Below are 13,158 nucleotides of genomic sequence, written 5' to 3' on the forward strand. Positions count from 1 at the left end.
TTTTTCATAATTTTATTGCACTTACCACTTGTATTTAAAACAGCATTTTTAAACACAAAACATTTTAGTCTACTTATGCACTGGGTTTGATGTATGCCTGATAATTCTTTCTGTAAAACATGAACTTCCACAGATAGCAGTGGCTATGTTATTCTAAAAATAAGTTTAGTCATTAATTGAAATGTTTTCGTGTAACTTTAAAAACTTCAGGATGAAAGTTACTCCTTATAAGCAAGAACTCGTAAGGCTTTTTGTTAGAGCAAAGATTCTGTTAATATTTTGGGCTTCATCTACTTCAAAATAATGGATCTGGAACTGAATTAGAAGGGGGCGGGGTGTTAAATCTATTTTGCTACTCTGCCAAGTAAAGAATCTGAGGTGAAATTCTGATATTTTCTTGTCAGCTGTCTGACACTGCTGCTGAGAGAAGACCCAGTGTGCATGGGACAAGTGATATACAAAGAAACTAGAAACGAGTAAATGAAATCCAAGTTGCACCAGCATGCAAGTACAGAAAAAAAGATGAGAATAAAAGGGAGGTGGGGAGATAGGGGAAAGCAAAGTTGTTTTTTTTTTTTTTTTTTTTAAAAGCTCCAAAACTCTCCTGGTGCAGTAAAACAACAGTTTTATGAAGGATTTAGAACAAGCAATCATTTTTGAAACTCGGTTGCTGAAAACAAGGATTTTTTAAAGCAACGTATGTTTGACTTCAAGGAAGATCAGTCCAAGTTCCTGACAGAGTTGCTATCAAGATAACTTGGTTAAGTTGAAGAACTTTGGGAGATGGGGAAAAAACCTAGAAAAGCCTTATGTGTTGCAGGTTACTCAGAATTAGTTGTTTGACTTTTGGTTGTTTTGAAGTGCAGGCAGTGTTTCATCTGAGTGCCGTGCGTACCTTCCACGGGCATAGAACAACTGCTACGTTATCCTGCCGACCAAGTTCCTTTAGGATAGCATCTGGTTGTCAGTTGTAGTTAATAAGAGATACTCCTGGAAAAGTATGAGAAGGACAACAACGTCCCTTTGCGTGATGTGCTACAAGCTAAAAGTAATCCACCGCTTTCAACACAGGGTTTACTTCGTTGTAGTAAACTAATGCCAAAGCGATTGGGTCTGTATGTAGCGTAAAGCCTTCATTCCAGCCACAGCCCTTACTCATCTAAGACCCAAACAGTCCATGAGCTGTATGAACGAGTACTCTCCAGCCAAATTAGTACGTCACAATATTTTTTCTTTCAGGTACAACACCACCTGGAAATGTTCAGTCAGCAGATAAAAATTTATAAGCTTTTCCATTCTTAACAGAATTGTTTATAGTTGGGAGACAAGACACAAAATTAAGTTGCTCAGAGACTTGTGAACAAGTGCATAAGGAGAGTTAATTAATTTTTATAAGGTATGGTACCGTACATCTCCAATTAGAATACACAACAGACTTTTTGTATCCTCCACGAGGCTCTCAAACTTAATTTTCTCAAAAGACATATAGATTTGATACAGAGCTAGCAAGGATGATCTGCAGCAGGTAAATGTATGCCAGGCCTCCAGATACAAGATTTTGATCAGAGTAAAATATCTGAAGCCATCTCCCCCGCTGACTGTTTTGCCGGAGCAGCTGTAGATAATTTACAGCAGTCAGGGAGGAAGAGGTACGTAAAGTGAACCAGCACAACAGAGCAGTGACATTCTCTGCGGCACCGCTGTAGCCTGCAGGTTGGAGGTTTCCTTAGCTGCAGGAAGTTAGCCATCATAATTCTGGTAGATTATTCATGGTTTCCTCTCACTTCCGTAACCTGTAAGAAACACGAAAGTCACAAGTCCGTTAGTCCTTTGAAAATTTTAAGAAACCCTCTGTCATGGTTTAACCCTGGTAACCAGCTCCACACTGCCGCTTGCTCGCTCCCTCTCCGTGGGATGGGGGAGAGAATCAGAAAAGTGAGAAAACTCCTGGGTTGAGAGAAAGACAGTTTAAGAGGTAAAACAAAAGCCACACACACAAGCAAAGCAAAACAAGGAATTCATTCACTGCTTCCCATGGGCAGGCAGGTGTTCAGCTGTCTCCAGGAAAGCAGGGCTCCATCACACATAAAGGTTACTCAGGAAGACAAACACCATCACTCCAAACATCCCCCCCTTCCTTCTTCTTCTCCCAGCTTTAGATGCTGAGCATGACATCATATGGTGTGGAATATCCCTCGGGTCAGTTGGGGTCAGCTGTCCCGGCTGTGTCCCCTCCCAGCTCCTTGTGCACCCCCAGCCTGCTCGCTGGTGGGGTGCGGTGAGGAGCAGAAAAGGCCTTGAGTCTGTGCAAGCACTGCTCAGCAGTAATGAAAACATCCCTGTGTTATCAACTGTATTGTGGTCACAAATCCAAAACACAGCCCCATACTAGCTACTAGGAAGAAAATTAACTCTATCCCAGCCAAAACCAGCACACCCTCCTATTTCGGGAGCGTTTAATTATTTCACTGAACTCGGAGAAAGAAACATGGAAATTCACTCCAAATCAAAACCTAGTGCTAGTTCCTTATCCTTATAGCTTATCTTCAGCAGACTGCACAAGGTAACTGAACTGGAGAGAATTTAGGTGGCATTCCATTTGCACAGCAAAAGACAGCAACAGCAAGTTAGAAGAACTACAATGCCCCTTTGTAAGTATTAATTAGATCTGATTATCATCTCTATATAGTGAATGCACGCAACTTCATGTAACTACTACGGAGGCAAAAAGTATTGGCAGACAGTATTTACGTGAAGGCTATACTGGTCTTACCTCAAATATTTTCAAGTTTTGAAATTCACCTGTTAAATGCTTCACCCAGAAGTAGAATATGGATCTAGGTCCTTAGTCTGGACATACTGAGGTAGTCTAAACTGTATCAGTTCATAATAATGCACTGAAATACTTTGAGAAGCTTTCAAAACAAGTGTTAACCTAGAAACATAAAGAAAGAGGATTGAGGTTTCAATATCCTAGTGTTTATCATTATGGGAAACCATGTGAAGTCATATTTCTAGTTATTTTGAAGATCAGAACAGCAATTTTCTACCAGTGGATTTTGGCCAGATATTGGCATGAAAAACAGGTGTTTTGCTTGGTCTTTTGCAGTATTTTTTTTTTTAAATGTAGCCTTAACATTGAAGGTTCAGTTACTAGCCTTTTGAGTCACATCTAGTCCAAAAACTTTTTTATGACAGCACCTGCTCAATTGTACCCGTGTTCCTTTTTGTACCAGGTTAGCGAGAGCTGTGTTCACAGCTCCAACTAGAAATGCAGTGAAAGCCAACAGTTCTGGCTAAGGAGGTGCTAATCAAGAATGCTACAGGGTAAAATTGATCATATATTCAGTTACTGTATGGAAGACACTTGTCCAGTTATGTTTTTTTAAATAACAAATATCAGGGGAAAACCAGATATTTTATTTTAAAGTAGCTGGTACTGTAGAAGTGATTCCAATTCAGGCTCATAAAGCTTATAAAAGTATGACGTCTTTTAAAGCCATCCTGTCCTGGTTTTGGCTGGGATAGTGTTAATTTTCTTCCTAGTAGCCAGTATAGTGCTGCGCTTTTGATTTAGCCTGAGAATAATATTGATGACACACTGATGTTTTAGTCATTGCTCAGTAGCGCTCATACTAGTCAAGGACTTTTTCAGCTCCCCATGCTCTGCTGGGTGCACAAGAAGCTGGGAGGGGGCACAGCCAGGACAGCTGACCCCAACTGACCAGCGGGATATCCCACACCATATATCGGCATGTTCAGTGTATAAACTGGGGGAGTTGGCCGGGGCAGGGAACAATCACAGCTCAAGGACAGGCTGGGCATCAGTTGGCAGATGGTGAAGAGTTGCATCGTTCATTTTTCCTGAGTTTTGTTTTTCTCTCTCTTATTTTCATTACAATTTATTATTATTAAATTATTTATATTATTAAACTGTTCTTATCTCAACCCACAAGTTTTCTTACTTTTGCTCTTGTGATTCTCTCCCCCATCCCATTGCAGGGGGGAGGGTAAGCAAGCAGCTGTGTAGTGCCTGGTTGCTGACAGGGGTTAAACCACAACACATCCATCCATTACATAATTTACATTTAAGTTTACTATCAAGAAATGGTGTAATGATTAGATTGCATGCTTCATCATATTTTCATGCTTCTTGCTGTGACAGTGTGTATTCCTTTAGCCGGGAATTTAAGAAATCCATCTTATACAGATGGGCAACCAGCTCTGAAATTGAGATGCGCTTACCTCATATCTTAAACACACACAAGCTAGAGATACATGAAGGCTTTGCTAGATCTGCCAGTAAGTAATGAGGTGAGTCTCAACCAAATGTGTCCACCAAGCAATTGTCCAAACTTGATTGAACTAGAGCATTAGAAAGCAACACGCGCACAACAATCACATCAGAGGTTGCCAAAGGCCAAGCTTATTAGCAACGCTTAGAAGTACCAGTAACAACTTCTTAAAACTAAGAAATCCCCCATACAAATACATAAAATAAAACTACATAGGAGAAGCTGTATGGTAAATGAAGCAGCCTGCACTACAGCAGCGTGAAGCACAAGGGATACCCTGCTACTACACACAGAATAAGGCTCATTTATTTACTAGTCCCTACACAGACAGCATGCAAGGAGTGACGGGGTCAGTGCTCTAAGCATCTAAAAATCAGAAGTGGCAGCTTTGTCAGAAAAGCTATTAAGTCTGTTTGTCCGCAGCTGCAGAGCTACTGCAAGCTGAAAATTATCCTAGCTCTTAGGCCTATCTACTGTATTCCCATATTAATACACGAGAAGAGTTAACAGTTTAAGCAAAAAAGTGCTAGTCAAACACCTGCCACTTAGCCTTTGAGTGATCTAGAAATAAGCCTCTTCATTGGCAAAAGTCAGAATTAGCATGTTTAAAAACACAAAATACAGGCTTAGTATTCAATGGTTAAGGCTTGATATTTTTGTCCATAGTGGTAAAAAACCTAGGTTTCCTAAAGCTTTATCTTAAATGTCTCATCTTGGAACTTGCAAAAGGAATTAAACCAAGACTTGAAGTACAATCACCCTCTAGAAATTTGTATGCAAAAGAAATCTGAGCTTGGAATAAAACTAAAGATCTTTATGGCAGTAACTTCATGAAGTCATGCCAGACAACTTGTTTTGGCATCTGCATGGTAGCAGGGGAGAGCTGTTTAAAGTTGGAAGTTGTGAAATCAGTCACCAAGAAGCAGCAGCTTTATATGGGGTCTGAAGTATATTCCATTCAAGTTCTTACTTCAATCTAAATACGCAGATAGCTGAACTGCATTTACTTTGCATAGTACTAGTTCAGCCTTAGATACACCAGTCAGGTTTTTGCACTAGCTACCTTAGCATGCTCAGATACTGAGTACTTCCTATGCTAAAACAAGCTCTCGAAGCTTTTAAAAGTAGGAAGACCCAGTGACCTACAGTCTTACTAGTTCATACCTCCATGTTAAATATTGAAACACTTTACAGTATTTGACATGCTGCAGCTTAAACAAGGACATAGATCACAGCTTTTCATTTCTCTGGCCACAAGAGATTGCCAAAGACCAGTCACACAGCCCTTCAGCTTTAAGAAAGGAATTTCATAAATGCTTCCTAGCATTTGTATTCAGGTTTGATTTAAAATGAAAGCAGCAGGCTTCAACTACAAATACAAAGTCTTACAACAGTTCTCTAAAAGAAGGGGATAACTTGCATTACAATCCATCCTATGGGGGAAGTGAAGCCATCCATGTTTGTGCCTCACAGGGTTTAAGTTTTAACTTAATATATTGCAGCTAAGTAGCAATGTGAACCAGCCCTTCAGTGACTGCTTTGAGGTTTAAGAATTTCAACTACATGACTACTGAAGGACAGGTAATGTGACAAACCTAGACTTTGCCCAGATCTGCATTTAAAATAATTAGTCCTAATGAAGTATGTAGCATTTCACTTCTAACTTCTTGATCTTTCAGGTAAGGAAGCAGGTAGGTAACTAAATCTTGACTGTGTTTTGATCAAGGGCACACTCTTGACAATGGCATCAAGCAAGAACTGAACAAACAAGTAATTCCGTTTAAACTACACAGTTTACCCTGAATTATTGAAACTCGAAGACCAGTTCTATGTAATAGCATGCAGGTACTCCCCACATCAGGAATAAACTCTGATGTATTTTAAAAAATAAAGACCACTGGCAAGATTAATACTAAAATGCATATTAACTTGTTTTATTGAGGCACAACAAGGCATTGTGAATAGCCCATACTTGAGGCAATCAATAGTGTAGTAAGCTGGACATTAATACAGTTTAGGGTAAGTGCAAACAATATACATTCACAGCTTTACTAGCAAGGCTACATCACAACTGATAAAGTGCCAAATTAGTGCTGATTCAGTACCCCAACTCCATGATTTCACCTTGCACCACAGGACCATCATTTCCCCCAATAATAATGGAACCACATATCTTCTATAAAGTCAGAAGTGCAAAGCTAGTCCCACCCCCCTCCACCAAGGTGTTTGGAGCAGCTCTTGTAAACATCGCACTGGATTTTAGTCCTGATAAAGGAGGTATCCCGAAAAGGTCGAGTATTTCCAGCTACTTCCATAGATGGCTCCACGATGCAGACGCAACCAGATCTGATCTCCCTGGAACAGCTGCAGGACCGCATGGTTACTAGCTGTTTCATGATCAGGAGCCCCATCATTTGCATACGCTGACACTAGGACCTCTTCATTCTTCATGAGATTCACATACAGGGGAACATTTACAGCCAGTTTCAGCATGTGGAAGATGAAGACATATGTACCATTCACTGGACAGTTGAACCTACCAAGCTGGATATCAAAAGTTTCTCCAAGGTTGTTCAGCAACAGATCAAACACAATTGGCTGGTCTAGAGTTCCAGGGGCCAAGTTAGATGTTCTAGCAGCAGAGAAGGCAACTCTCATCTGCTGCGGGAGGGGGTAGACATGCACTGGTAGTATGGTGGCAGCTTGGCTCGTCACTGGCATATCAACAGGGGTGATGCTGCGGGAGTCTCCCTGTCCAGAGTCCCCACTGTTAAAGGTTTCATTGTCTCGTTCTGGACTGCTCACCTGAGAGGAATCACTCCACCCTGCTGTTAAAGATCATTAGCAATGATACATAATTATTACAACAGAAGGAGACCCTTAAACCCGCAGACATAACCTTAAGCAGTAAACATATGAGCTTTGCAACAGATTTGTCCTTCAGCTACAGGAAGCTGTCAGAGGACCCCTGTGAGAACAGAACTTTGAAGCTGGTTTAAATTCACCACACTTGCAGCATTCAGCAGGATAGACCATAACTTATGAGCAATGACTTTTCATACTTTTAAGTAAGAGAGGGCACTAGCTTGGAATAGTTTTAGCTTTAGTATTTACCACATACATCTATTACCATAAAAAAGCATGTGCTAGCTTCTGAGTGGAGATAAATAATTTCTGGAAAAAACTGGCAGGATTACCAAGACCCAAGTAGTCATTTAGTCACCATCAAGACCCAAATTTGCACTTCAAGCTACCTCATTTCTGTTCTTCTGGAGCTGCATTCTCAGTAGGTCATATCAACTTATGATGCTAGAATATTTTAAGTTTGAAAAACTAGAATTGCTTTTAAGCTTGCTGCACCCCACTCCCTAAAATGAAGCTGTTTATCTTTTCATTCTAGACCCTTTGAACTTGGATATTTGAAAACATTAACAGATGTAAGAAATTTAAAGCAGTCACCTTCAAGTTTCAAAGGCACTATTATTTCCACTGGAAAGGAATACCTTAGGATATAAAACAAAACTAAAGTTGCTACTGATGACTTACTGATATCTACTGTTAACTTGCCACAATCTCACATTTCTTTTAATTCTCTTCTGAAGTATATTCTATGAGTCCTGACAAAGCAGACCTGCTTTATCCTAAAACAGTTTCCGTGATATGCCATAATGTCCTTTTGTTCTTCAAAGTAGTGATCTGTAGTTACTGTTCATCTTTCTTTTCACCTATAGCACTGCAAGTCCAGCTTTTTTCCCCAGCAGATTTTCCAGGATTAAATCATCTTGTTTACAACTTTTCAAAACACATGCCTGTTCATGTTTGGACCGAAACAGCTAGTCTTATGTATTTCTTTCAGCATGGAAGTACAAAGTAAACCTGTATTCCCAAACAAAATTTTCTATGAAGAATAGTATCTTAAAGTTTCTGGGATCTGGTAGCTCACCCAGAGTCAGGGAGACCACACAATTAAGGGATGAAGCCAAATCCAACAAGGCAAGCAGCCTGTGCGTATTTCCTGGTCAGGGTATTTGTGAAGCAAGTTCAGTAAGGTACTGTTGTGTCAAAACTTTGGCATGTGAAGACACTAAATTGAAAGTGACATTAAATCTGCTGCTATGCAATGCTGAATGTCTAAGAACAGTACTTAAGCTTTCACCTATCTTGGTTAATTTATACCAATTTTGATCTATGATAGCATGCTGCTTCTCGCTATTAACAACAACACTTCACTTCAGATGCCCAAGCACATACATATACCACTGGAAACCTGATGTTAGCCTTACCTCTTGAATTTGCTCGAGGGCCAGTAGTTATCCCACCTCGTTTATAGCACTGCTGGTAATTAACATCCTAAAAAGGACATAAGTATTAGTAAGATTGCTATGAGCTGAAGACAAGTGGGACTACCAAATACAGTATTTTTTCATTTGCACAATTCAAGCTCTAGACTAGACAACGATGAGTTCAGAACTAAGATGCAGATAAATTTTCTACTAAGGCTGTTTAATTTCATACAAGCTATTGTAAAAGTAAGAGCTATTTCAATGCTAGTTCTAGCAAGTTAGTTTCTGAACTATACGTCGTTCAGTTCATTAAGCATTACCACAAATCTGAGGTCTGTTACAAGTCTGAGTCTGAACAAAATAATATATTTCATTTCAGAGCTGAAAACCCTCCTCTCACCAGGAACCTTTGCTTTCTTACACATTGGTTTTTTGGATTCACCACCACCCCCACCCCCCAGTAATCCATTTAGAGTTCCTTATTTTATACTACAGAGGCATTGAGGACTAGCTTTAAAATCCACAGTAAAATGGACTCATTATGCCACATCTTATTTGACATGTTTGTATTTGGAGATTCCCTTCAGACTAAACTCAGCCTGTGATACAGATATGCTAGCTGTCTGAACCGAGTTCCTATTTCAACTGCTGTCTACCGTCCCAAAAAAGGGTTTCATCTAGGAAACAAAACTAAACTCTAGCTTTTAAAGAATAATGCACCTATTAAGATGATGAAGAGCTACCATATTTGAAAAATTTTCCCATACAGTGCTCAAGAAGGCTCCTGGAAACAAAGTCAATGCTTACCCTCTGAGAATATGGCATTCCAGCATAGTCTCTACCAGGGAACTGCAGCTGGCCATAGCTGCCATTAGTTATTGAAGGTGAGCCTCTGTAGGCATCAAAACCTGTTCAAATAAGGTTGATTATTCTATATTATTTATGGTTTGGTTTACAAGTACAAGTCCAGAATACAACTAGAGCTCGTTTTGGCAATTATCACATGTATTATGTCATGAATTACACATCTATTCCTTATTTCAGAGTTTCACTACTCCTAAAAAGAATGCGTTTCATTAGCTACTCTGAACTACCCAGTGTATGCATCAAAATTACATCTTCAGAAGTATTACCAGACCTTAACAATTGCATGTTTGATATTAATGGGACTTCACAGAACAGCTGAGAAACTTGCTAGATCCAGAGACAGGATTTAGCAGAACTAAGAAATGCTTTCTTTTGCTATTACAGATGCTTAGCTATGACTGTTACACATTTAAGTACTCTAATATTTAATACCTTTGCTACTAAACTACCAAACCCTTAACTGCTGGTAAGTTAAAACTACATAACTCACTTTCCGGTACATGTTCCTACTAGGCATTGAGCAGTCTGAGCTCAGTAACTGAAACTTCTATCACAGACTAAGTGCCCTTCCACTTCAAAGTGGAACAGATCTTGGCTATCAACAATCTTCAGCTGGTATCTGCTGAGAGTCAGCTGAAGCTTTCCATAGTACTTCAGCTAGCAGCAGAATAGCAACTAATTTGCAGAGACCAGACAACCCTTCTCTTAAAACCCTTCAGTTCGTTATTAATCCAGAAGGGTTCTCCACTACTGAGAACCTCTCCCCCAGACCCAGTTTCTGCTCGTAATATTAAAGCCAGGAGTGCTAAGCAAAGGCTATCTTGTTTTGGGCAAATACTGCAAGTGACATCTGAAGAGATAATACCTGCTCAGAATGTTCACAAGACAGATGCTAAGAGGAAGAATAAAGGGGGTAAAAAGTCCAGAAAGGTAAATGAAATAGGAAGGAGAAAAGTTTATACAAGTCAGTAACTTAACAACCTATTAGTGGAAGTTTCTACTTTATTTCAGAAGGCTGTGAAATTACTCTGCCAGTTCACCTGACACCCAAAGTACAAATAAAAAGTCAGAATGAACTTGCTGAAGTTCTACAGAGAAAAGCCTCACTCTCCTAAAGTCTTGCTTTTAAGTTTCACCTATAGAACCTAAATCTGATATCACATGTTAAATCCTGTTCTAGTGTTACTACATTAGACTTTTTCTTTAGGTGGTAGTAGACACATACATACCTTTGTACCCACTAGGGGAACGATAGGAATTAGCCAGTGACCTTCCACCTCTAGCAGATCCTCTGACAGACCCACGACTGTTAAGGTAAGGCTGAGGGGGTCTGGGAATAACATTAGTCTGTGCTGGATAAAAGGCAAGGCTACCATTGCTAACAGGAACAGCTCCATCAGGTTGATAATTCACTGCTTAAAATAGAAGGTACAGATGAATCAAAAGCTGTTATAACTGTAATAAGTTACCACACCTAGAAGCAAGGGCAACATTAGGAAGTTCAGAGACTGATTAAGCTGCTCTGAATATCCTGTTCCTGTGCCCCTTCATTACTCCAGATAAGTGGGGATCCTCCCCTTTGTTCTGTAGAGTGTAACACTTGTTCAAGCATAGTGTAGGTAGCCCCAGGCTGTCAGTGTCAGCCTCTAATGCATTCAACAAGATTCAGTTGCCTAGGTCAAAAAAAGCTTGTTAGCAGCATCGAGAAAATAACCATGCTAGGAAAAAAAGTCAAGTAACACCTGATTAAGAATTTTCACTTAGAACCAACAGTTCTACTACAATGCCCTTGAGTAAATTGATTAGCCTTATAAATCCAGATCCCTAGTTTTCAGCTTCCTTTCATCCTGGAACCTGTATGAGGCGTATTTAGGGGCTAGTTTCATTTCAGATTTAGTGTCAGCTATATAAATTTATCTGGTACAGTATCTGAATGTCAAGCAGGTCAGTTTTGTGTTGAATAAGGCAACTCAAGACCCCACTTATCAGAAATTTAGTTTTCCTCAGGTCAGACTGAAAACTTATCCCAACTTTCTTATTTAGTATTCAGCAACTCCCATCACTGGACAACACTAGTGCCTATTACTAGAGACCAAGTTAACGGTCCTAAATAAGGGTATTTCATCATTGCTTCAATTCCAAGCAAACAATTGACTGACAAGTACCACTGCGTACTTGAATTTCCCACCTTCTGGAAAATTCAGGCAGTAAGTGACACTGTCTAAGCAACTAGTATAAAAACTAGTTTGAAGCAGCTTTTCATGCTGCTAGCAGTTTTGAAATTAAGTTTCCATACCATACAATCAACTAGATTAGAGTTGATGTAACCCTAATGTTAACAGGTGCTACATAAGTGTTTAAGAATTTCACTAAGTGCTGTGAGTTCTTTTTACATGTTAATGAATTAAAATACCACTATAACCTGAAGATCTTTAAAGACTACTTGAAATACAGATACAAGTACAGTTCTCACCTGAAGACACAGGTTCTTGTGAAAGAGAGGTTTGTTCTGCAACATGTGAAGATTGCAGTTGACATTGAGGAGGAGTCTGCGTACTTGCTGTAGAGAAACTCTGGTTATATCCTGCCGAATACGAAGAATCCTCTTTAATCTCCTGGTCTTTACGTGGAGGCAGTGGTGCATTCACTTTAAATACCTACAACATATTTCAAGACAAGTGCTTAACACTACCAGCTAAAGCCTCTGCCTAATGCCACCACCCTTCTCTGCCACAGTTTAAATCCATATGCCTAGATCAGTTTCTAGAACACCAACTGTTTCTTAGAAATAATCAAGAACATGCTCTTTAAGCCATCCTCTTCCCTCTCAGTAAACTTACAAAACTTACTCCTGTTTATGTAGCTGCTACCCAAGAAACATAGCTTGACAGACCACAGCTACCATATTTGATCAACAGAACAGCCATCGTACAATAAGCTAAATCTGTTAAATTCATTGACTGCCTGTCCTACAGCTTTTGACCTGAAGCTGGGACAGCCTATACCAAGATGAGATATTCACACTTGGGAAGAATTTGGGTCTTTATACGTGTCTTGGAACCTGATGCAACACTACTATCCACTCAAATACCATATTAGACAGCCTTCACCCCCTTTAGTAAATTGAGCCTCAATTTTTCTACTCATTTTAAGTTCCTTCAGAGTAAATATGCAACCTAAGTAACAGTCTTGTAATTCAAATTTTAATGTTATAGCCTGGACAGTAGGGTGGTGTGCAGACATTGCTGCTAGTTAAATCTAATCAGCCAGAGTTCAGTCACTCCAGTGACCATATTGCTTTCAGCCAATAACCCAAAATTAACAGAACTGATGCTGTCAAAAGTGACTAGTATCAAGACAAAAATTGGAGTCTATTTTGAGTAAGAGGATCTAAATTTCACATAAAGAGCTGTCAGCAGTACTGCTACTGAGTCAAGGCATATCTGAATTTTCCAAGACTAAAACAGTCTTAAGATAGACCAGGGCAAAACTACAGCTAGATACAAGGAACAGCTTCACAGCTTGATAATTCTTGTCATTTGCAGAAGCCTCTAAAATTAAAACAGGAAGTGAACACTTTTTCCAGGGTCAAGAAACCAAGTGCTGCCTCTAAATGGAAGCCAGCACAGAAACACCTCGATACTTAAGTGTTGAGTATAAATTTTGAACAATTATAAAATAAACCCAACACCTGAACTTGTGTTAATTTTACC

The 13,158-nt window shown here is 39.6% G+C and overlaps 1 protein-coding gene across 7 annotated transcripts in view; it reads right to left on the reverse strand.

The window, feature by feature from the left end:
- Positions 1-6,205: 6,205 nt before the first annotated feature.
- The window catches only part of CAPRIN2 (caprin family member 2), a 35,157-nt gene continuing 28,204 nt past the window's right edge, over positions 6,206-13,158 (reverse strand). For 4 of the 7 annotated variants that reach the window (XM_075116420.1, XM_075116396.1, XM_075116384.1 and 1 more), the window contains 5 exons: positions 11,919-12,102; positions 10,675-10,860; positions 9,386-9,486; positions 8,579-8,645; positions 6,206-7,123 (listed from right to left, as the gene is read on the reverse strand). In XM_075116420.1, the coding sequence (XP_074972521.1) occupies positions 6,555-7,123; positions 8,579-8,645; positions 9,386-9,486; positions 10,675-10,860; positions 11,919-12,102 (1,107 nt within the window). In that variant the 3' untranslated portion in view covers positions 6,206-6,554. The remainder of the gene's footprint in view (positions 7,124-8,578; positions 8,646-9,385; positions 9,487-10,674; positions 10,861-11,918; positions 12,103-13,158) is intronic. The other 3 variants (XM_075116404.1, XM_075116394.1, XM_075116429.1) reach the window with 2 other exon arrangements.

The sequence above is a fragment of the Phalacrocorax aristotelis genome, chromosome 1, assembly GCF_949628215.1.
Source record: "Phalacrocorax aristotelis chromosome 1, bGulAri2.1, whole genome shotgun sequence".
In the NCBI taxonomy this organism is placed as follows: Eukaryota; Metazoa; Chordata; class Aves; order Suliformes; family Phalacrocoracidae; genus Phalacrocorax; species Phalacrocorax aristotelis.